Source organism: Nymphalis io, chromosome Z (assembly GCF_905147045.1).
Source record: "Nymphalis io chromosome Z, ilAglIoxx1.1, whole genome shotgun sequence".
Classification (NCBI taxonomy): domain Eukaryota; kingdom Metazoa; phylum Arthropoda; class Insecta; order Lepidoptera; family Nymphalidae; genus Nymphalis; species Nymphalis io.
Window position 1 is genome coordinate 1967733 of NC_065918.1, and position 25027 is coordinate 1992759.

A 25027-nucleotide genomic window follows, 5' to 3' on the forward strand; every position below is an offset into this window, starting at 1 on the left:
GTCAATATTTGTTGTAGTATATTGTAATTAATAAATATCCGCTCAGCATCTGGCGGGTAGAGTGGCCGGGAGCATACGCTTCCCGGACAGTCGAGAAGTGTCCTGTGCCAGAGTGAGTAGAGTCACACTATAAGAAGTTGTATTTGTGATCCACAAGTAACAATAATATATTTGTTATTGCAACGTCAAACAGCCAATCAAACAATCCCGTTTTAGCGGAACGTTTTCCATCGTTATAGTTTCCATTACACCGATAATTAAGGCAAATTAAAGGTAAAGATTGCGCACCATATTGTCGGATGTTGATCCAAACATTATTATCAGGAATAGGACACTATTATTATTAGGATACTAAAATAAATACTTTTAGGTTTTCTCAAGGCCTGTAAAACGTCGATTTGCATATTGTGATTCAATTGATGTTTCAAACATTTTAATTACTATATGTGTATGTACTCGTGACACTAATTTGGTATTACAATTTTAGATATTTTTGTTCCGACAGATATTGTCACCATAAAAAATTACAAACATCAACGTCCCAGACAAGCCCCCGTCTCGATCCTCTGGACGGCGGTCGGTAAACAACGCTAATCGAGAGGAAAACCCGGGATGCTGGCTATACCATGAAATTAAAGGTTTGTTAAAAATTAATAACCCTTAATGCCATCCATTATGAATTTTTAAAACGATAAAAATCGTTGTAAGCTTTTATACATAATATATAAAAATAAATGTTCGAAACTGAGAGTGCGGATACGCTGTTTAAAGCAAAAACTATAGAATTTGGTAATATCAAGAATAAGGTTTTTTTTAATGTTTTTTATCAATGTGTAAAATCCTTTTTGGAAAAATCCGCAAATCCTTAATTGGAGAGATTCACATTGAGTTTCCGCCAAAATACTTATAGTAGCCGCATAATTGGAACGTTTTTATAAAACATATCGTTGTTTTCATCGTTCCTTCGTGCCTAAACGAGCATAATGACCAACAGTGAATAAAAAAAAAAGAGGCTTTTCTTTCAAAAAAGCCCAGTCTAACGCTAATTAAGCCCCGTAACAGAACGCCTCTTTATTTTCATGTTTACCCGCATAGAGAACTTGTTTGGTTCATAAATAGATTCATGCAAATATATACGGAAATCTAATAAAAATACTGGAATCTAATAAATTCTTTATAACGTTATTTAATTTTTGATTGACCTTTTTAATTAAAGAATAAAGACTATACAGTCAATAATAATTGTATACTTAAGACGTATTTATTTATATTTCTCAATGTCACTTGTAAATAAAAAAAAGACCATAGTAAAAAACTTAGCAAGACTTAAAAGCAAACACTTTTAATGCTTAATTCATATTTAAAAAAGATGCTGCACAATTGTATGTGTCAAGATTTCCCACTTCATGACCTAAGTGACGTAAGGCATTCTGACTAAGAACAAAATGTAATACTTTCCGGAAGATTTTCCGGTTCAAGAATTATGAAAAAGCGTTTTTGTTATTCCTTTTCATGGTATATACTTCTATTTTTGTAACAATTTGTACTTTTTATTGTAACATATTCCACATAAATTACTAAGTGAACATTGCGCTGATGAAATAGCATTTAATTAAGGTACGCCCACAACATTTGAAACCGCTAAGCCTATGTAAACTCATGTCAATATCGTTTATTTATACGTATACAAAATTATTATTGAAAACCCGTCAGTCATTTTGCTCTTTGGTTATAGTCAAAGCGATTTCAAATTGTGCTTCCATTTGAATGGACGATATAATAATGGTTAACCTAAAATGGAAGTTTAGTTCAGTATTATTTACTCATGAGTATGTAGTTGCGCATTACAATACCAATTTTGCCACATGCCTTTGACGAACGTCGTCTCTGTTTGAGGGCTTGGTCTAAAACTACGACGGAATTAAATTTATATAATATAATTATGTTCTAGTCGCATTGCGTCACATTTAGTTTTATTTACATACTACTCCTTTAGCTCATGAATGTTACAAGATTTAAAGTAAACATACTAACTGCGCGGTTCTCTCTTGTCCCATGTTTTTTAGTGAGTCGAGCATTATTACCGCATGCTTGCGGTCTTCCATAAGCGCATCTCTCTTCATACTATTAAGAGTCAGCTGCGTCATGAGACGCTCCGTTTGGTAGCGTTGTTCTTTCAATCTGCACATATTTTTAATAATATTAATATTATCGCCGATTCAATCTAGGCATGTACCCACCACCACCACCCCTGCATCACTTAGTTATTTAACTCGCTTGCAGATCATAACAGTTTTTATAACAATACATATATAATTACAAGTAGTTTACTAGTTTCCGCTCGTAGCTTCGCCAGCGTGGGGGAGAATTAGGTACCATATGTCCTTTTCTGTTCCCCTGACAACATGTATGTAAAATTTCATGATGATCGGTTGGGTAGTTAAGTACCAAACAAACACACCCACCTTATAACTAATAAAAAACTAACTATATTTATAACAACATTAGTAATATAGTACAATCTACATTTCAATCAATTTAGAAAAAAAAAACAAAGGTGTGCATAATAAAAGATGGATAATTAAAGGTTATTTAAAAAAAGGATATGAGCCATCATATGCTTCATTTTAGCTCATGGTCGGCAGTGAAGAAATACACCGTGAGGAAGCCTACGTGTCTCAGATGAAAAACCGCAAATGTGCGGCGTGGCGGAATAAGGGCGTGGACCCATGTCGGCCGCGGCAGCGGCACCGGCACCGTGTAACGGCACAGCGCCGCTGCCGGGAGACGGCACAGCACGGTACCGTGTACGGTGCACCGCAATAATTTGCCGTTCTCTTGTATATTATAAAAAATATACTAAAACATTGGCGTAAACTTATATTTATATATAGTTATGCATTTTCATTGAATTGATCAAGCAATTTTTAAGACAGACCTACAGGCAATATTATTAACCAACGTGTTAAATGTACTACACGTGGATGTTTATTGAGATTCAAATCTGGGGAAGCATCACTTAGTTTTCGTTATTATTAGTTATTTAAGTTTTAGTGGAAGAACGAGATATTGTGCTTTCACTTTATTATTAAAACGTGCGAACTATGCAATAGCAAACACGGGCTAAGGCCAAGACATTACGACTACCATGATTTTTAAATAAAAGACAAAAAATACTTTATGAAGAAATACTGGAATTTTAACAAAATATTATTTTATTACAAGACTTCACTAGTGACTTAATCTGTAACTAATCAAATCATCATCGTCGTCATGAAAAGTTTCAAAGCAATTGTCAGTAATCAAATAGCAAAAGCAATAAAATATTATGTCCTTATTAATGTTATTTACCTCAAAAGAATTTTTTCAAAGGATGGAACCAACGTCGCTTTCTGCAATCGTTTGCAGATTCCCATTACCTCTTCAAGCTCCCAGTGGACAGAATGTTGACTGATTGCGTCATCATCTTCATACAAATCATCTAGATTTGTTGCTTCCTATAGAAACGTTATTACGTTCGTCGTCACATTAATGTTATGAATTACTTTTTTTTACATTTGTTTTAGCCATAAATGGCAGTAATACTCAAACAATATATTTTCCAATATTGAATTTGTGTGAAATTATGAAAGTCAAAGGAACGTTGCGGTTAATATTATTTTTCAATATATTGAGTAGTAAAAAGAATGAAAGAGTTTATTGTTTGCGCTCTGTATAAAACACATAATAAAAATGTATCATTTTGAAAGAAAATTCCAGGTCACAAAGCACAATATTAATTGCGGTTTCTTTTCTCTTATAAATATATTTTATTATAAGACACAGTCTGCTTTTAGGATATATAAAAAAAACATCAAATCGTATGACATATTATTTTTTGTTAATCTGGTGCGGAATGAGGCCGTGTCAATACCCTTCCTTTATTAGCCTTAAATTGAATTATAAATTTTTAACGACTGCTTAAATTTGGTAGTTGGTAGGTTACGAATTGTAGGTGTTTCATACCGAAACCGAAACAGCCTGTGAATGTCCCACTGCTGGGCTAAAGGCCTCCTCTCCTCATTTTGAGGAGAAGCTGTTTCATACGTATATATAAATTTATGCCTAAAATACTTACATGTTTTTTTTTTTTTATAAAAACTAAATATATCATTATAAATTAATAACCGAAAAAAATCGTTTAATGACTGATGGTTAATGACTATTGTAAATTATCTCTCTTTAAAAAACGCATATCGTCAAAGTCAAATAACTTACGTCACTCTAAAAACCTAACTCATTAAATCTATATAATAATTAATTCAATTAAAACTTTGCCTAACTTCGTGTTTCCAGAGCTAAACTAAAATTGAGTTATCCCTGGCTGTTCCGTAATGTTACGCTCATGTTAGCAACCACTGCTGTAACGATAAAAAATAAACGAAAATTGCTTTAAAACGTTTTAACTTTTAATCTAACTCTTGCGATACAGAAAAATAAACAAATTACATACATATGTACTTATATTTATGAATAACATTTTATATTTAAATCGAAATAAAAACGTTGGTAGTCATTTTGTGAATAAAATATGAACTAATTCGAAATCCTCTACCTGTTTCAAAAGCTGGTTTTGACAAAGCCTGCTGGTATTGAGTGCCTCGGGCTATTCAATTGGGGCCTACAAAGCGAAGAGATTGGAAATTCACCCATCCCGTTGGTGATTTATTTAAAATAAACAATAGTACACGAAGAGATTACAATTTGTCCCTAATTAATTAAGCGAGGTCACGTTACATTGTGAATAAAATAATTAACATTTTATAAATTGCTACAACAAAGTAGAAAATATAATTGTACCTCCTTTCTTATTAAATTGGGAAACGAGTCAGTTAAGAAGGCTACTTCTCTTCTTACTAGCTTCAGAGTTCTTTCTCTTTCCTTCATATTTGCTTTTATTTCCTTTTCCAATTTACTAAACTCAAATTTTCTATCATCCAAGTATTCCATAGCTAGCTGTCCCATCTCAGTAGCCCCCATTAAGCACTTGCCTTGCGCGCGACAGTCCAATTTAAGCGCTTCCAAAACTACGGTGAAGTATGAAGAATCCTATATAAAAGGGTATACCACAATAAATAATGTTTTTTTTTCTTGTCATAGTAGAGCATATTATTTTGCTGAAATATATTTTAAGAACAGCGAATAAATTTAACTTTTCTTATTACGTACCTTCTTAAGGATATCCAATATTTTCTTATACATGACCTTTATGGCTAAAGCTGCGTTCTTTTTAATATTGGCTCTTTGGACATAATTAGCGACCGCCTGTTCCTTTTTTTCGGCAGGGAGTTTTCCGCCGACTTCGTAAAGGAGACGATCCCTCAACTCAGCCGACTGGAGCTTTAAATAAAAATATGCTCAGATTAATATATCTCTAAGTAACTTTGAAATATTGATAAAAAGAAATAAGCTTATTTTGTACATTTAATACTCAAAATAGCGCAATTAAAATATTTTTTTGTACATCATTATAAGCGTACATTTTAGTATTAGTAATTCCAATATCGTTCACGTAGGCATTACTCTATATTTCAGAATAAAGCACGTGTATTAACTTGTCAGGCCGGGGAACCAGCTATTATTGATTTACTCTCGAATAGTTTCAGGGTATTTTTCAATCTCTACACAAAATCTAGGTTTTATTGTTGGTACTGCCGATTCCCTACATCTTTATTCACGAGTTTAAAATAAAATAAATAAAATACTCCAAATGGAGGTACATCCTTTCAAAGTTATTGCATTCTTCATACAACATATCTGATTTTACATAAAAAAACTGAGTTATGCTCTATAATCATTTTTAATATTAACCATTATTATAATACAATCGATATCTAGCCATGCAATCCATCCATCCATATCGCTTATATATTATAGCCGCACGCCTTACGCCCATGTTTTTTCATGCGTCTATTCAAATATCTCTAAACCTACTGATCCAAATTACAATTTTTTAACAGCTATGATTATTTATATATAATGCATAACATTAATATGTTATTCATTTCTATAAGGACACGAAGAACACACACACACACACACATACACACAAACACAGGATATGTGACAGTCGCAGTCTATTTGGTTCAAAATTTTGAAATTTAGTTGGGGTTATAGTTATATCTATTGCAGCATTCGGTAGATAAGCACCCGGATCAACACTATGTCTCAATAGATTCACATAATAACATTTAAAAAATAACCTTTTTCCGTACTGAAAGTATAACCTGTTTGAAAGTTCCTTCTCAAACTTATATATAAGTAGATTTTGCGTGAATTACGGACAAAAAATAACATTTTCACGTTATAATATGTAAATATATGTAAAAGTAGGCAAGGACAAAACACAGAACAAGACAGACAAAGACAGTTCAGTGCATTTTTCTCTTCTTTTTTTTTGTCAACCGATTTACGTTATATTTGTTTGGTAGCTATTGACGATATTCGGTGTTATCGATAAAATTTAAGAAATAAGAGTAGGAAAAAAACATTCAAAACATAATAATGTTTTTCTCGAATCTTCAATAATGATTACGGTCGAATTTCAACTACTAAGCGAGCATTAGTTTGTATAAAAATACATATTAACAATGCTAAACTACTAATTTATATGAATATAATAAATATTCATATTATTAATTCATATTTATATTGTCTACGTTACGTCTTAACTACTCCATCTATTATTATGCAAACACGTTGTCAGGTGTATGGAAAAGGACGTGGAGTATCCAACTCCAGCCCCATCCCCTTCACACATAGTTAGTAGAAACTGCATTGGGGTGGCGCGTCGAACTAGCACTAATATAATTATAGTTACGTAATAAATAATCTATTTACTTGTATTTGGCGAAATTGTTCCATTTTCCTCTTTTTCGTGTATCTGATTCTATCGAGCTGTTTACGTTTATTAAAATTTTCTTGATGAATACTCTCTAATACTGTCTGAAATCATTGGAATTGTTAAGTTAGCATACATTTTAATTAATCATTACAACAGTATTTGTTACGAAATTAATAAGATATATAAGATAAGACCGCAAACACTGTCAATGATTTGGGTTTCTGAGGGCAAGTTTTTTTTTTATATGTAGAATAGGAAGGCGGACGAGCATATGGGCCACCTGATGATAAGTGGTATTGTAAGAAGTGTTAAACATCGCTTACATCACCAATGCGCCACCAACCTTGGGAACTAAGATGTTAAAAAAACATTTGTAAATTTCTTATTTCACCCGGACGAAACCGGGACTGACAGCTAGTCAATGTTTACAACATTAAAACGCATTCCGTACTTTTTTGAGATGTTTAAAATAGCGCTATTGTTTATACTAGCAGTTTCCAAACAATGCGCCACCAACCTTGGGAACTAAGATGTTATGTCCATTGTGCTTGTAATTACACTGGCTCACTCACCCTTCAAACTGGAACACAACAATACCAAGTATTACCAAGTATTGATGATCAAAAATCATGTATATCTTAGACAATGGAATCGAAACCTATAACTACACTATCAATGGTCTTGTAAAAAGTGGTTACCATTGCCTATAGGCATTGAAGAAATATTACTTAATATGCAATAGCGACATTGCGCCAGCAACCTTGGGATCTAAGATGTTATTTCCCTTGTGCCTTTAGATATACTGACACACACTTCAAACGGGAATACAAAGTAATGATATATTATATAACAAGACAGTAAGTAATAAACAACAAAATATTTATATTTTCCGTAATAAAACTTACAACAACTTAATTCACGTTAACTGTTTCCCAACGTTATATAGCGCGAATTTATCGCGTTAGTTGTCTGCAGACTTATTTTGTAAAACTACATATTTTAATACGGTAAGTTAATGTACTCCCTGAGGTCTCAGCAATTTGTATTAAAACATTTTGTTAATGGAACCATTATGAAAATTACATATTTTCTTGAAATTATGAGATGTTATAGAATATAAATGCTCTGTATCATTTTTATTTAAGAAATGATTTCGTGCATGACAATTATAATCAGGTATCCTGCATTACGTAATTATATAGTATGTTTGGTAATTAGACGAGTTCACCTGTAAAATTCAAGTATTTTTGTCCGTATTCCAAAAACTAAAACTAAATATGTAGCATTATTGTATTGTGTTTTGATTTAAGCATTTGTGAAGACTTGATTTTATTTTAATTTGATATTTTACTGTGTATTTTGTAACTATTTGCCTTCCTAATAATCCTTACTAATATTATAAATGCGAAACTGAGTTTGTTTGTTTATTTGTTACGCGTACTACTCGATCGCTTATCATGAAACTTTTATTGGGTACAGAAAAGGACATAGGGTACTTCCCCCTCCCTCGCAGACGCGGGCTAAGCCGCAGGCCAAAAATACTAAATAAATAAATCCTTAATAATTTTGAAATGGCTGTACTTAAAATATACAAAATGAACAAAGGCAAAGCCCTGATAAAGACAAAATTTGCAGACGTTCACAAGTAGGATCGTAGTAAAGATTATATATATATATATTAGTATCCAGTTAGAATCCACAAGTGTAAATGATTTTAAAATAGCCTCGAATTGGTCTTTTTAAAAATAGAAAACCAAATCATACAAATTGATGTAAATTACTCACTCAATTACTCTTAAAAATTCAAATAACACAATTGAATACATTCAACAAATCACAAGTCGCGCCAATAATGAATACTTACTACTTTATCTTCTGTCCACCAACAAAATGGCGGTTTAAAATTAGCGCGCGTCTTTTTTGTAACAACGCCTTAATAGAAGTCAAAGTAGCTAGCTCCTAACTATATTATAATATAAAAAATATCAATACTAAATATATTTAATCATATATGTGATGACATATAAATATTATGCTAATTTTGGTTCTTTTATTGATTCGTGAATATTTAATTTCAGCACTAAATAAACAAAAGCTTAACGGTCCAGTCATTACGTCAAAAAATGCCTATGCATTTTAACCGAAAATGATGATTTTTAGATGTTATATCGGGAGGCTTAGAATTCGAAACGAAATTGTCGACCAAAATTTCTTATGATCTTTCTCAGCCATCTGTAAAAATCCCATCGCAATTTTATTGGATTTGAATATTATCAAGTTTTTATTAAAAGCGTCCATTCAGGAATTTTTTTGATGTTGGTTTTTATTTATTTTTTGGGCAAAAGTAGTGTAGCAAAATTTTTTATTTTCCTTGTCAAGGTCAATTGTAAGTTAGTGTATAATAAATCAAGACAGATTGTAAATTATCGAAAAATTGTGAATTTCATTTTCAGTGTTATAGTGTAATTTCAAAATAATCCTTTAGTTAATAGCTTACGAACTACAGAGAGTAGACAAAGGCAGGCCGCCTCTAACACTCTAGTGTGACGTGTGCCGTGCGAAAGCTATTATCTAAGTAATGGAATCATTATTACTCTGTATTGAAGGCGTTACATGCATTCCAAATCCGTTTTAATTAAACCTTAACATGTACATTTTCTCAATTTTATCTATACACACAAATAAATAAAATTGAAGTGTATTCAAAATAACTGACTCATTCAAAGTTAATATGGCTATTTGCAATTTATCAAAACCAAAACAAACATTTTTAAATTTTTGTTTGTCTAGACAGACAATTGTAAGTTATGCTTGTCGAGGCTAATCTTTGAAACGGCTAAAAATTACAAAAAAAAAATGAATTATTTTAAGATATATTTCAAGTTTTAGTCTTTATGTCATCTAAATCGGTTGAACTAAATACATCAATTTTTGATTCGCTGTGTCCAGATTTTGCGGAGTAGTCCTTCTTCCATTTTAGCATTCGCGTTTGTTCATCAGTTAGCGTTGTCGTTATTCTTGTAATTTTTTTGTATTAGTCTTAACTTCTTAATTAATATTTTTGTTAAAATTTTTATAGTTTATTACTTTTAACTTTAATGGTTACCATTCCTTAGTTGAAGGTTTTAATAAAGTTGGCATTAAATTGTTTAGTTTTATCTTTATTTATAGTTTAATTAGATAAGATCAAGTTCGTGATGAATTATAAACACAAATTAAGCACATGAAAATTCAGTGCTGCTTGCCCGGGTTCAAACCCACGATCATCGGCTAAGATTCACGCGTTCTAACCACTGGGCTATCTCGGCTCATTTCATCAGTTATTAGTACAAGAACTATACGAATGATATACAATCCGTCATTGTTGCTAACGTAAAAAAAATCTAGATTTAGATAATACTGCAAACAAATTGTGTACATGATTCTTTTGGGTGTAAATAAAATTTTATTATTATTATTTAAGAAAGCAATTATCCGTACCGCATCGAGTGAACGAATGATAATACGCTTTACTATTAACTTTGATTCTCTCTACTCGCAAAATCTCAATTGCAATGCTGTAGGTAATGCCTAATCCACTTCATCCATTACGTGCATTTCAGGTTGAATACACGTTCAAACAATGACAAATACAATGCAAATACAATACAAACGCTGTATTCTATCTTCCATCTATACAGGCTTAATAGATTATACTAATTTAATAATAGGACGTTGCTAGATACTAGCACTTAGGACATTGGTAGCGTATATATGTTGATATTATATAATAATGTTTTATATTTTGAACCAATTATTATTATTTGTGTACTGGAATCAAATTTTATTTTTTTTTAATCGACGTAGGATTTTGTAATCTGTGGTAAAATATTAATTTACAATTTTTTGTCAATTCGGACCAGACTAATAGTTGAATTTTTAATTTTTCTAGTAGGTTTCGTCATCGTCGTGTGGCAGTTATTTATTTAATTAAGACCGTTATTTAAAAAAAAAGATCTACATATATTCATTACAAAGTTTAGGTAAGGATTTGGCGACGTTCACCAGAAAATGAAGCACAAAGAATAAATACGTGTTTCACTCCTTCATATTATAGTTGCAAATTCAGCTAAATAGAAACTCGTATAACATACACGTAAACGTTATTATAGTTGAAGCTATAGCTTCAACTATAATAACTTAGCCATAATTGATAGTAGTTCTTTCATTACTTCAAAAGAAACAAAAAAAAAACGAATTCGTAAACTAAAAGTATAATAATAAAATTGATTATTATCATTTATCTCTGCCAAAGTAACTTTTGCTAACATATGAAAACAATTTAAAAACGTGAGGTCATTTTCTATTAAAACATCACAATTATGTACCCACCATTCAACGAAACATTTTGTAATCATTCATATAAAAGAGGCTGTTAATTTTTGAAGGACTTTAAAATAGTAGAAATTAAATTAGACTTTCCATTGGAACATATGATAAAATTAAATCGGGATATGATTAATCGGACTATACACGGAGCGATTTCTCGCTTCAATTAATCATCAAGATAATTTCAACGATCCGTCACTATTAGGCGCTTGTCGTATACGAAATGATTGGTCGTTTCGATTGAGAGGAATCACAACATTTGTACAAATATATTTAGATACTTTTTTTATAGTATCATAAAGAAAAATTAAGCATTGGCACTTTATAAAATCTAACTAAAGTAAATAAAATATAAAAACAAGTGACGGCTCGACAGATGTAAAACATCGATATGTATTAATATGGAGTAAATGAAATAAAAACATTCTTTAATATAATAAATACATTTTTCCAATTTTTATTGTAATATTATATATAAATCAACGAAGTATATAAGATACGGGCCACACACACAAGGGATTAGAGAGCGCTGGCGGAGAGGGGACATGACGTCATAAGAGAACGTTGTATACGGCATACGATTCGGTCTTACACTATGTTTCACATCAAAAGTAGGGAGCACTTTGAAATATAATTATTAAAATAAAATTAATACAAATTCGCATGTAAAAAAAAATTCAATTCAATTAGTGCGACAACCAAAAGTTAACTTAACTATATGAAAATGACAGTCAGTATTTATCAGTTACAAATGGACCTAGTATCATTTAAAGTTTTACTGTCTATAAATTGATTCGTAGTTGCATCAAGAGCCTTTTAATGTATCCTTACAAAATTAATTTGAAACCAAATTATTGGGTGCCTTTAACTCACTAGTCTTATTTTCTGCCCGGAAAATTATAGCAATAAAACAGAATGACACAAATTAATTTAAAATTCTTACATCGGCTTGGCTATTCATATACGTGAGCTGTAACCGTCGATGCTCTTGGAAAGCATTTCGTAGAAACTGCTTGTCTCCATACACTGCTACTTGCAATTCTTCACGTTTGCTCGTAATATCCTTTCGTAATTGCCGAATATCGCGGCAATAGCGTTTTTTCTGCTTAGCCAGATCGCCTTCATGAATCTTACGATCTCTTTCTAAATACAACAAAAAATACGTTTCATTATTATATAATATTAAAAAAAATTAATTATCGAACGTATAAAATTTGTAAAATTAATTTTATGATTAAAGAGGTTTTAAAAAAAAGTATAGATAACTAGACCTGATTAAAATATAAAACTTGTAACAATAAAAATATTCTAAGACTTCGTACGCTATAGAAAATAGAGAGAGCGAGGAGCGAGGAAAGATACAAGGTAGATCTGTAAAGTTATGAAAACTTAAATAACGCAATTGTTATTCTACTCACAACCAATAAGTCAGATAAAACGTTTACATTTTAGCTACCTATTTCAGACGAAAGCGGTTTAAGTAGAACGAGTTTACGAGAATAGATATTTTTTTTAATAAAAAATATTATTTATGCGTTTGTTTTTTCATCTGTAATAAAAATAGGAACATTTCAACTCATATTTCTACACTGAAAAACATTTGGAGTATACTTAAGCAAATGAGTTTTTCAAAAAGCAAGTACTGCTTGATATCATTAATAACTTTTTACGGAAATACATTGGATATGTTGCAGAAACTGGACTGTGATAAAAGCGCTTACTGAAGCCGAGAGGAGTGAGTTTGAACAGTAAAGCTCCCCGAAAGACTGCTGTTCTCAAACAGACTATTATTATAACAAATATTTGCAATGTAGATTCATTGTTATTTGTAGTAGTAGTAGTATTGAGCAATTATACAAATTTACTTAATGGTAAATATACACATACTACACATACTACAACAACATTGCTTATATACATGTGAAAAAACTATTTAATGCTACAAATACTGTACTATACTTCTAATCTAGCTTCCAATACGTTAATATAGTATTAAGTTGTATTGGAGTATGAACGCATATTTACAGGTATTAAATGAATTCTCATAATGTGATTTGGATAGTTAATTCTACCCAAAGCAATTCTCACCGTATAGTTTGATGAGTCCTCGGTATTGATTAATTTTATCCTTGATAACCCAATTCTCATCTTGCATTCCATGAATACGCACTTTAGCAGCGGACAACATGCCTTCAAAAATGTATAAATTACAATTAAAATATCAAAATTGATTTTATAGCTTTATATTTACTATAATATAAAATGACGTTTTATTGGTTCCCTTTTTTTTTACGAACACTAAAGAGGTTTTATATATGTCAGATCGGTTGCATATATTTGCCAAAAAGAATATTTCGACCAGGGCCAGGGAAATATATTAAATTACGAAAGCTCACGATGTGCACTCACTGAGCAATTTTTATGAATATTAACAAGCAATCGGAGGTAAACAGGCGAGACGAGTATCGTGGCGCCTCGGTAATATATCACACTTTACATTATAAAGAGTTAGGATAATATTAGATTATTGTTTGTTTTCTTTCAACATTCACGCAAAAACTATTTATATTAATATTAGTCTATATTCATCAACATATACATAAATATTTTTAATTTTTTTTTTTTAATATTATTAATTTTAATTTTAAATTTTATAAATACATTATTAGCATTTCAACCATAAACATTTAACATTAAAGAAGTAAAACCCATTGAAAATAGATGGATCCTGATGAATCAAAATCTCTTTGGATATTTATTCACAAAGTTGCCATAGCAGGAAACTCTCAAGGTTTCCACTCTATCAGATTAAGCACATCTAAGTTCTAGGTGATCTCTAGGATTTCTTTATACTTTGTATCATTTCCGAATTATATTGTGTTCTGCAATTAATATTTTGAGTATTTTAAGTCACGCGGTTTTGTTTTAGGGACGGTAGAATTGATAACAATAGTAAGCTAATCATAAAATCGCGCCACAGCCATACCGATATTTCTTAATGGAGATAACTCCAATTCCCAATCTATTTGACTTAACTTTCAGTGAATTAATAAAGTTATGTGAAGCAAACTATTTTTTATTAGTATGTGAATAATTATTAGGTATTATGTCAATTTTTAAAGAAGGATGATGTAAACCAATTTGGTTAATGGTTTTAGGCTTTCATTTATGGAAATATCTCCGCAGTTACTCAGAATTAAGTCGGGATTTCAGTTATTGTAATTCTTTACATTGTTTTATTAGGACAAGTTATTGAGAGTAATAAAGTCTACAAAACGTTTACTTGTTTCTACACTTGTAATTAATAGGAGACTTGGTAGGGTTATCTTGACTATTTTTTTTTTGTATTGATTTTACTAACAGCCGCTATTTCATATCTGGCTCTAGTCATCGGTAGCGGTAGATTGCAGCGCATTGCGTTTATTTTTAATTTACGCTAATGTTGTTCAATTAAAGTAAATCTATTTGATACATCGTTATATTCGCTGCTAAGAAGGAAAATCCGTAGGGTCGGATTTTAAACGATCATATTTGGTACTTAGGACTCCCAGGCCACTTTTAAGATCATATAACGTCGCCAATTCGCTTTTTAAAAAAAAAAATATTTCATTATCTAATGCCTTTTTAATCGAATTATCTCTTGAATAATTATCTCTATACCTCATTTCGAATAATTGAAAGTAGGTCAAACTATACTGAATTTTAACACAAGACTTAAGTTACTCTACTTGAGGTGTTTTGACTACCTTTTGACTGAGCGGATTTTACGCACGTGGTTGAATTGTAGGCCTTTTTCTTTGCTTCTACATTTCAAATATTTTTATTTATCTAATGCATCTTTTTCTGTCGGGATAAAACACTGATGCGATATGTTAGCGCGTTCTATACCTACAATACGAATCCTAAGAAGTCAAATAATTTAAAAAATATTTTTTATTTATTGATTTACAAACAACATGTTTTATGATAGTACTGTTTGTTCTATTTCTATTTACCATATCTCAGGAATACTGACCATTCATTTCGATAAAATAGTGTACGGCTTACACAACAGCAATAAAAGCCATACAAAACTAGATAAATCTGTGCAATAAAGTAATTAGTTTTTTCGCTTTGATTTCAATACCAGTATCTGTATATTAATCCAGCAATGCGCTTGGTCCATGTTTATATTTACACATAACAGAGCTGAATAAAATTGTAATTACTTCAATGTTGTTTTAAGGTTTTTCTTTTACAGGCAGGCGGATTATATGTTTAATGGAACGTGATCACCGTCCATTGACCGTTGGTACACAAATCAATCCCTACTGATAGGTGAGTGGAATCAGTCGGGCTTGCATACCACTACCTATACCTAGATGGTAATCGTCGTAATAATTAAGTAATATATTATGTACGTTAATTAATCAAATCGTTATTTTATCCTGTGTTTGTACCTGAGTTCTGCCTACACATCATACTGAAGCCGCTCTTCACGAATCATTTGCCCGAAGCATCAAATTAAATACGAAATATTTTCTTATCTGCGATTCCTACATTTTATTTTGTTTCTAGTTGTAATTTTCGTTTTACATTGCGTATTAGACAATTAACACTACAAATTGTTGTTGTTGTTGTTGTATAATTTTAATAGAGTAAATTAATATTTAATCAGAACCAACTGGTTGAGAATATACTAATTATAGAGTTCGAGACTCAATCCCGGATCTACTTCTTGAGGTGAAGGCGTATTCAAAACAGTTTTTTATGGAAAACAGGTTAGACTGATCACAACATTTTAGCGCTTACAGAAACGGCGCTCGATTTCAAGCACTCTTAAAACAAGTTGCCTCTAAAATTTATTTTCTCATTGCCTGATAGACCTCATACCCATAAAACTGTGTTTTTTTACAAGCCAGAGAAAACAAAAAGAAATAGCGCCGGAAGCAAAAGTTAAGTATAAAATATTTATCGAAATGCTGGCATATCTTGCCTTTTTTTAAGTTTAATAGTTGAAATATAATATTCCAAAGAAAATATGACGAAAATATTTATATAACAAGATAAAAATGCAATTATTAATTAAATCAATAACTGTTAAAAAGACGAACCTAACAACACATTTGTAAATTGCTGATCTATTCCCCAGGTGTGAGTAATCTTCAATCCACTCTTAGATATCAAGTCATTTTATTTACGTGTAATCATATCGTACTAACATTAATTTTGTTTGTTAGTTTGTTTTTCGAGTTTCATGACAAAAACTACTTTCGATATGACAATATTCTTTTTCAGTTTATAATTTTAAAATCTACATGATTATAATATAAATTATGTTTTTATGGCGTAGAGTTTTTGAGATATAGCTCATTTTGTCAACGTAGTCGGAGAGAATATAATCTATAAATTTGGAACGAAAACTATTACTCATACACGATACCATACCATACCATTACCATAAGTTAGCCCATACGCTCATTGGCCGTGTTTAAAAAACAAACAAACACACTTTCACATTTATAATATATATAAGGATAAGTAAATTGTGTCTATGAGTATATTGTCTTATGTGCATACGTGCATACCTTTGTGTAATTTATTATTGTCTTATTTATGTCCATATTTGAAACAACATTTATATCAATATCTTAAGTCCCGAAAATGTTTGTTAAAGTCCTAAAATGATAAAGAAAATACATAATGTCAAACAGTAAAGAAAGGAGTGCAAGCGTGCTACCCCTCGTTCTATCCTTGAATTGATTTGCATATCGGGGACTACATAGATGAGTTAATATTCATTGATTTTCATGCGAGTAGGTTATCCTTTATATTTAATTAATATTATATAAAAATAACATTAATGGAAAAGAGTATGTAATAAGGTTCTTGGTTCGGTTTTTATCGTTAGTAACTATCTAGCCGATGGTATTTATTCATTTTATTTTACAAATAAAAAGTGCTTTATAAGCAATATTTTAATTTAATTCGTTTTGTACATATTTAAGAGGTTTCTTTGATTGCAAGTTCCAGATCGGTACATGTGAGGAAAACAGCGACTACCTCGGCTGTTATCCCGCGGGCACCAACCTTTTCAACAAGGCACCACTGACGCACACTCCACGTCAAAAATATGATTGCCTTACAAATAGAGCTTACAAGAATTGCTGTAAATCCGATCATTTTTTTATAGAGTAGGTAGACGGACGACCATAGACATTGGCATTGTAAGAAATGTTAACCATCGCTCACATCGCCAATGCGCCACCAACCTTGGGAACATCTTATGTTATGTCCCTTGTGCTTGTAATTACACTGGCTCACTCACCCTTCACACCGGAACACAACAATACCAAGTACTGCTGTTTTGCGGTAGAAAATCTGATGAGCGGGTGGGTGGGATTCAGACTAAAATACCTAATTGAGGATACAAATGTTTTATCATCATCAGAGATATGCAGGCTTCCTTCACGTCGAGGATGATATGAGTTGTGTATGAACATCTACTTATTTTTGTAAACTAATTTAGTTTTATTAGTGAGCTATACTCCAATTACAGTTTCAACTATTGTTTTGTCCAGAATAATTACTTACTAAAATCACGAATTTAAATATACATGTCCAATATTTTTATTACTGTACAGTACAAAACAGTGTGTATAATATTATTTTTATTAAATGATTTATTTTTATAATTTTAAGTGAAGCTTGAAAACAATATTTGAATCACAATTATACAATATAATAGTGACATTCGCACACACACCCATAATTAATAATTATTGCAGGCTTATTTTCTTTTCATTTTCACTGTAAAATAATATGTACGTAAATTGCAAAGAATGCATTTGCATCTGTATACCTATTACACAGATAAAAAGCTTTTTTAAACATTAAATCTAAATGTTCGAGACTATTATTAACTGACGTATATTCTAACTATAAATATAATTTCCATTTTACATATTATTCATATTATAGAAGTTCATATCTCACTCTTTAGAAGACCAAAAATGTTTGATTTGATTAAAGTAATACAACCCCGAACAGCAACTGCTTCGTCCGTACCTCGTGCCTAGCCAAGATAGCCGCTGTATGGCCGTTACTACCCAATAGCTTTTCATACGCCATTTTTGATAATGACAATGTTACTTTTTAATCGTAATCGTATGTGGTAATTTTTAATTTAATGAAAATCATGTTTCAATATAATATTATATAAATAATTTGTTTAAGGAGGTTTTGTTTGCTTAAATTATGTTACGTTTATGTATATCATATATATATATATATATACAAATCTTTGCCAATAAATTCTATTTCGTCAACTTTGTAAAACTTTGTAACACGTCTTCCATCTATCATAATAAATAAGTTCCATATCACTATTAAAAGTTAAAAAAGTTCAGAAATTGGAAAGAAACAAACTTTTAATGAGAGTTTTAAATAACTGTATTAAATAATTTTATTTCGATTGATTCTCGGGATCACTTAAAAGGGCACATAATCCTCTATTAGTTCCAACGCCACATCGGGTTCCGTATGGACAGTTACTGCAAGTCACTCCAGGTTCGTATATTGGAAATCCGTCAATATTACCAGCGGGTCCGTAATTACAGAATATGTAAGCCATAACATTGGGTTCTCTTTTCTTATTTTCTTTGTCAAACGAATTCAACTTACCGCGGTACAAAGGCGATTCCTGATAACTGTTTTTAATTGTTGTTGCAAAGTCTTCTAGTCGTGACGATTGGGCTAATGTCATATATTTCGTTCTACGTAATAAATTTTCTTTTTTAAGACTTTGCGTAAAGTTTTTCATCGAATTATTAATTTGGGGTCGTGGTGTCCTTTTCTTTCTAAATAAGACGCAAGAACTTTGTTTAACTGTACATATAGATTGCGAACAACCTATTCGCCAAGTGGACGCCCAATCTGCGGCGGAATACCAATGAGCGTTACATCCACCAGAAGCACTGCAGTTACTTGGCTTAAAAGACCAAACGTATTCGGGAGGAAGAGTTCTAGAACCCGAAAACCAAGCACCAACAGCGTCTGCTAATATCTGGGCAACGGTCACCCGAGGCAGTATCGGTCTGACATCCATGTTTTGGATAACATTGAATCTTATCGTATTTCTACATTCATCGTGCCTTTTTTGACACTGCCGTGCCCATATTTCTGCTATTTCTTCAAGTTCGTAATCCCAGTACATTTTACGCATGTTAGCAGCTGGCGGTTGACCTGCCTCAAGTCCCAGAGCTATATTATCTCTGTGTCGATTGTGTAGTTGCAGAATTTGATATTTCATCCATGTTGTCATTCCCGAAGCAAATAATCTTGGACTATGTTTATTCTTAGCAACACACAAGGTATGCTGGTTTTTTAAGGAACAATCGGGGTGAGAACAATAATTGAAAACCCCCACCGTTTTATTACCAGTATCACAATACATTGTAACAACAACCATAAAAGAAGTTAAAATAAAAATTAAAATATACATTTTCAATATTTGTATGAAAAACGGTAATAAATTGTCATTACGATCCTTTGTAGTACTTAAGTCTGTGTCAAAAAGTATATATAGACTTATGTAATCCGTATAAATCTGTCAAAAAAACGGTATGGTATTAAAATATAATATAGGCACAAATTAAAAAAAAAATTGTCGACGCCCATAAAGAGTATCAAAAACAAGGGCAATTTTTTTAATCTGTTTTACAAAATATTGACTTGACACATATTTATTTTAATGAATCACGTGAATAAAGTAAATGATTAATGTTTCTAGAAAGTTTATCTAAGTCTTTGGTTTTCCAAAGAATTCGTCTAACGTGTTTCTTTTTGAAATGTTAATTAACTTAACTATGGCTTATCAGATTATGCCAATGATTTTACGCAGTTTTACCTTAGTGTTAATGGCTTTAGGATATTTTTTTAATTCGGAAAGCCAAGATTTAACAAGAATTGACCATTTCATTATGCTAGGAGTATGTGGTGGGTTCTCCATAGTCATCTTGGGCATTCTCTTGGAGTCTGGTTTACAACTATACCCTGACAAGGTTATAGAAGCTTCCTTTTTAATTGCGGGTATTGGATTGAATCTATTAAGTACAGTCTTAGCTCTTCATGTATTTTATTCAGACGGTATTCCAAGAAAAAATGAAACTATGAACATTTGTATTATATCAGCTATATGTACAATGTTTTGCACAGTTGATGTTGTTCTTCTTTTAATAAATTAGATACTATTAATACATAAAAATATATTTTTTTAACAATTTATAGTGAAATTTTCTTTTTCGAGTTTTCCTCATTTTTCTAATAAAATTAAATTGATTTCCATATTGCACATAAATTTAGATTCGCAGACTCGCGTATTCGCAAAAGCTAAATACGATTTTGCTAGAGCAATGATTGCGTCGCAGTCAAAGACGCTGAAAATTGATAATATATGCATTTCAAATTAATATTAACGTCAATTTCTCGTAAATGTATTCGAAATATCTTGTTTGCTTCAACACAAAGTAAATTAGTGAGACGTTTGTTATTGTCTAGAGCGATTTGTTTTCCTTTATAAATGTATATATTCAATTATTGTATTGATATTTTTATTATTCAGGTATACGCTACACAATGCTACAGATTTAATTTGGATAATCTATACATCTCAAAAATATATTAATTGTACTATTTTTTTTTTAAATGCTTAAAATCTTTCTCCATAATTATTACGTACACAGTGATATTGCTAGTCACAATAGATCGACTTAATATTTTTATAGATAAATCCACTTTCAACTTAGAAGAATATTTATAACATTAATGATTTTTTTGAATATTTTTTAACATAATTACTAAATAATATAATATTAAAGCACCTATTTTGCCCGCCTAAGCCCACCCCTATCAGGGGGTGATGCGGGTTGGTAAGTTCTTATAAGAATAGCGTATTGCGTCGCTATATTCATTTGAAACTTGGTGTGAATTGTCTTGAAAAATAAAAGTGAGACATTGTTCTTATTTTCCAATACTTCTTTATAAAAGATTTCGTTTGTGTAAAAGTTTCCTTTGTAAAATGTTATTCCTTACGGTAAAAATGACTGATTTAACTGAATAGGTAGGTACTCGTCTGTGGTCGCAAGTCACCCACTTGTTTTTCAAATAATTGGTATAGGTTTGTTTCATTATGCACCTTATTTTATGAATATTATGATAAACATATTATTGTTAGTAAATTATTTATTTACTTTCGCCGGTTCTTCTTAGGTCAAGATATTTCCTTTCCGAACCGGTAGTAATTTCTAATTTAACAATCAATAAGTTGGTGTCATGATTTTATATTGAATAAAGTATTTTTTTGTTTTATATTATTTGTTATATTATTTTGGTTGGCAAAAATTTTAAAATATTGTACGTCCTGCCACTAATTGTTCTGCAGCCAAATTGTAATACTTTGTAGTATTGTGTTCCGACTTCCAAACCGAAGGGAAGTGTGTAACTGTAATTACAAGTTTAAGTATCATCTTATAAGATTCCATGCTCGGTGGCGCATAAACTTCGAAGTACTTTATACTTCTTTACAACATCAGGTTTATTTATCGTAAATTCTTATTTAAATAAAAAAATATATATTTCGCTAAAGGTTAAAGGAGTTTAAGATTTTTGGAAATATAGCGATATTTTCCAAAATCTTTTTACAATTAAAACACTCAATAATATAATTATAAATAATGGTATACAAAAATATACAGCAGAAACTACACTTATATCTGCAGCCAGATCAGTAATAATGTTTTAGTTTTTAGAAACGTATTTTACTAAGGGCGTTAGAGTATCGAGCGATCCTAAGAGATTTATTTTTATTCTCTTTTGCAATCGAGACCAGACCGACGGTATAATTAAAACAAAGGTTCTTAGTAGTCTTCCATTAAAAAAAAAATAGGACTTACTGTTTGAGTTCTACCTTTACTCGACCTTTGATCACACTCCTATAAAAATTAGTAATTTTTAATTGTTTGTTCATTTTATTTATTACGGATAAATACAAAAATTACCATTACTGTTGACAAAAAACTTTTACAAGATGGCTTCGACAATCGAGAAGTTAACAACCAACAACGGCCAGATTGTTTAGGTTACAAAATAGCAATTAACTTATTTAAACATAATTTAACAAACAAAATCGCTAGTTATTGTATTTGGAATACACTGGCAAAATAATAAAATATACCATAATTTTTATAAAGATCATTCTAGAATATAGTAATATCTATATAAAATCCATATCCGCATAAATAAATATACCTATGTTATTTAATGGATAAATACATCAAATAATTTTAATTAAAAAATAAAATTAAAACAGTTAACGGTAATAGTTAATTTATGGTAGCTCTCGGGGATTTAATTACATATTTTTAAATAACGGTAGTAGACATAAAAATATAAACTAATAAAGTATTCATCCATCACGCTAGTAATAATGAAAGATTCACGTGTATCGTAGGGTTGCGTCTACAATCCTCTGCATGTTGACGTAATATTTTATCGAATTTGGAATTATCATGAATTGGTTTTTATGTCTGTAATATTTCACAAAAAAACATTCAGAATCTCCTTGTACTTTCATGGACAATTGAATAGAAACAGAAAAAGTGATAGCTAAGATATAATATATGTATAGTTAACATAACTATAAATATTGTAATTGAACAACTAATGAGTGATTGGTAAGACTTGGTTATCTATTGTATAGCTCTACTACTGCTATTTAATAGCTCTTATTGATTCTATCACTTATCACACTACAGACAAATATTTCTCGAATATTCTATAAAAACGTCATAACTCATAACGTTGTTGTTTGTGACTTTTTTATCAGATAATCCGATTTACTCACTATGTGTCATACAATCTCTATTGTATTACAATCTGGACTGTTAAACTACCGCACTAATACAGGAATCAGCTGATCTCTTACAATTCATTTAACATTGTTCGCTTTGGAACAATGTCGAATTGATATAACCAAGTAAATACCCTATACCTTCCATATCCTTTTATAAGGATATGGAAAACTTAAAAATCCTTTTATTAGGCTACTGATCTAACAATACCTATAATTTTTCTAAAAGGTCAAAGCACATATTAAAAAAAAACTTTGCTCTTCTATATTCATACTTACCTGATTTTGTCTTTTGAGTGTGTACTTACGACCATCCTTAAGAGAGACTAGCCAACTATGCAAGACATAGTGCCCAAATATGTGTACAAACACAAGTGGGACGGTCAATCCGACACGACCGAAAAGAGCTTAGGCACATAACCAACGGATATACATGCTTCGCAATTGCAGGGGTATGTAATACTGCTAACCTGCAAACTCTGGGCTACTACTTATAATTTCTTAACAAAAATTAACATATTTTTTTATTGGCCCGACCTGGAGATAGATCCAGAACTTTGGGATCTACAGCCTTGCTAGCTACTATTGAAGCTATCTAATTATTTAGTTCCTACATCTAATCAGTTAATGAACTAATATTCTTTTAATTCTATTTTAATTCTCATTTCAGAATTCTCTAATCTTTCAAAGCATTATAAAAATCAATAAAGCTAAGTAAACCGCGGTTTTAATTTTCTAGCGATAATAGAGCTGTATCTACCTCGCCGCTTCGCATTCGAGGTGCGCATAAAAATTACGATATGATAATTATAAGTTTTGAGATCAAATTTTTTTATAAATGTATATGACGTTACGATGTAGGTACATCACCTGTCTGGATGGGCTCAGTGGTATATTTTCTTAAGATAATACTGTTTGCTCAGGGCTCATAAAGCGTTTTTATTTATAATTTAAGTTTTTTCTACATATACAGGTACCCAGTTATAAAATGTATATTGGTATTTTATGTTGTGTCGCCTAATGAAACATTTTACACTCGAGGAACTAATATATCTACTTACCTACTCGCGGGCGACCCGCCTTGGGAACTCCAGGCGGAAGTGCTCGCAGAGGTGTACCACTTCCGGACCGAGGTGAGAGACCGTGGATACCATCCAGGGTGGGCGGAAGTGAGGCGGATCAGGGCTCTAGCCCAGCAAGCCCTGATAGCCCGATAGAAGAAGGACCTGTGGTCCCCCACGGCGGGCCTGGCGACAGTGGAAGTGAAAACGAGACACGCTCTTGTTCAGGTTGACGCAGGTACTTACCGGACGTCTCTGCGAAGAACGGTACCCGCGCAAAACGTCGTTGGAGTGATCCTGCCAGCTTTCGAAACCTGGATGAGACGAAACTGACGAGTCACCTTCCGACTTACGCAGGAAATGACCGGGCACGGTTGTTTTGGAGAATACCTGTGTTAGATCGGACACGAATCGTCGGCGATGTGCCACCACTGCGGTGCGGACCGGGATACCGCTCAGCATACGCTGGAGGCGTGCCCACCGTGGAATGCGGAGAGGGAAGTCCTAGTCCGCGAAGTCGGACAAGACCTGTCTATGCGAGAACTCGTGTCGGCGATGCTCCGCAGGGAATCGGTGTGAAGGCCGTAGCCTCCTTCTGTGAGACCATCATGGTCCAGAAGGAGACGGCAGACCCTCCCTCAGCCCCGACACCCGGGACTTAAAAGATAGGGCGTAACCCTGGGGCCGTGGATGCGTGAGGTGAGGATCTCGCTTGTCTTATTTCAGACGGCGCTGAGGAGGACGGCAGCCGGAATGGGCTCGCGCTGCCGTATGCACTAGCGAGGGGTGCGGGGGGGCGAGATTACCTTTGTCCCCTGAGGGGAGCTC

General features: G+C 32.0%; 1 protein-coding gene across 1 annotated transcript; it reads right to left on the bottom strand.

The window, feature by feature from the left end:
* Window positions 1-42: 42 nt before the first annotated feature.
* On the bottom strand, window positions 43-24258 carry LOC126780591 (uncharacterized). Its single transcript, XM_050505194.1, has 9 exons — window positions 24200-24258; window positions 13340-13441; window positions 12195-12394; window positions 6880-6984; window positions 5209-5379; window positions 4840-5088; window positions 3352-3497; window positions 2085-2181; window positions 43-102 (listed from the first exon to the last, which is right to left on the bottom strand). Exons 2-9 carry the CDS (start codon window positions 13437-13439, stop codon window positions 43-45), a joined length of 1128 nt encoding a protein of 375 aa, XP_050361151.1. The 5' UTR covers window positions 13440-13441; window positions 24200-24258.
* Window positions 24259-25027: the final 769 nt, after the last annotated feature.

Excerpts from the sequence above, each read along its gene's own strand:
- LOC126780591 (XM_050505194.1), bottom strand. The coding sequence starts at position 13,439 with ATGTTGTCCGCTGCTAAAGTGCGTATTCATGGAATGCAAGATGAGAAT. Across the intron at positions 12,395-13,339 it reads AGGACTCATCAAACTATACG|AAAGAGATCGTAAGATTCAT; the intron begins GTGAGAATTGCT and ends TGTTGTATTTAG. Across the intron at positions 6,985-12,194 it reads ATATGAATAGCCAAGCCGAT|ACAGTATTAGAGAGTATTCA; the intron begins GTAAGAATTTTA and ends CAATGATTTCAG.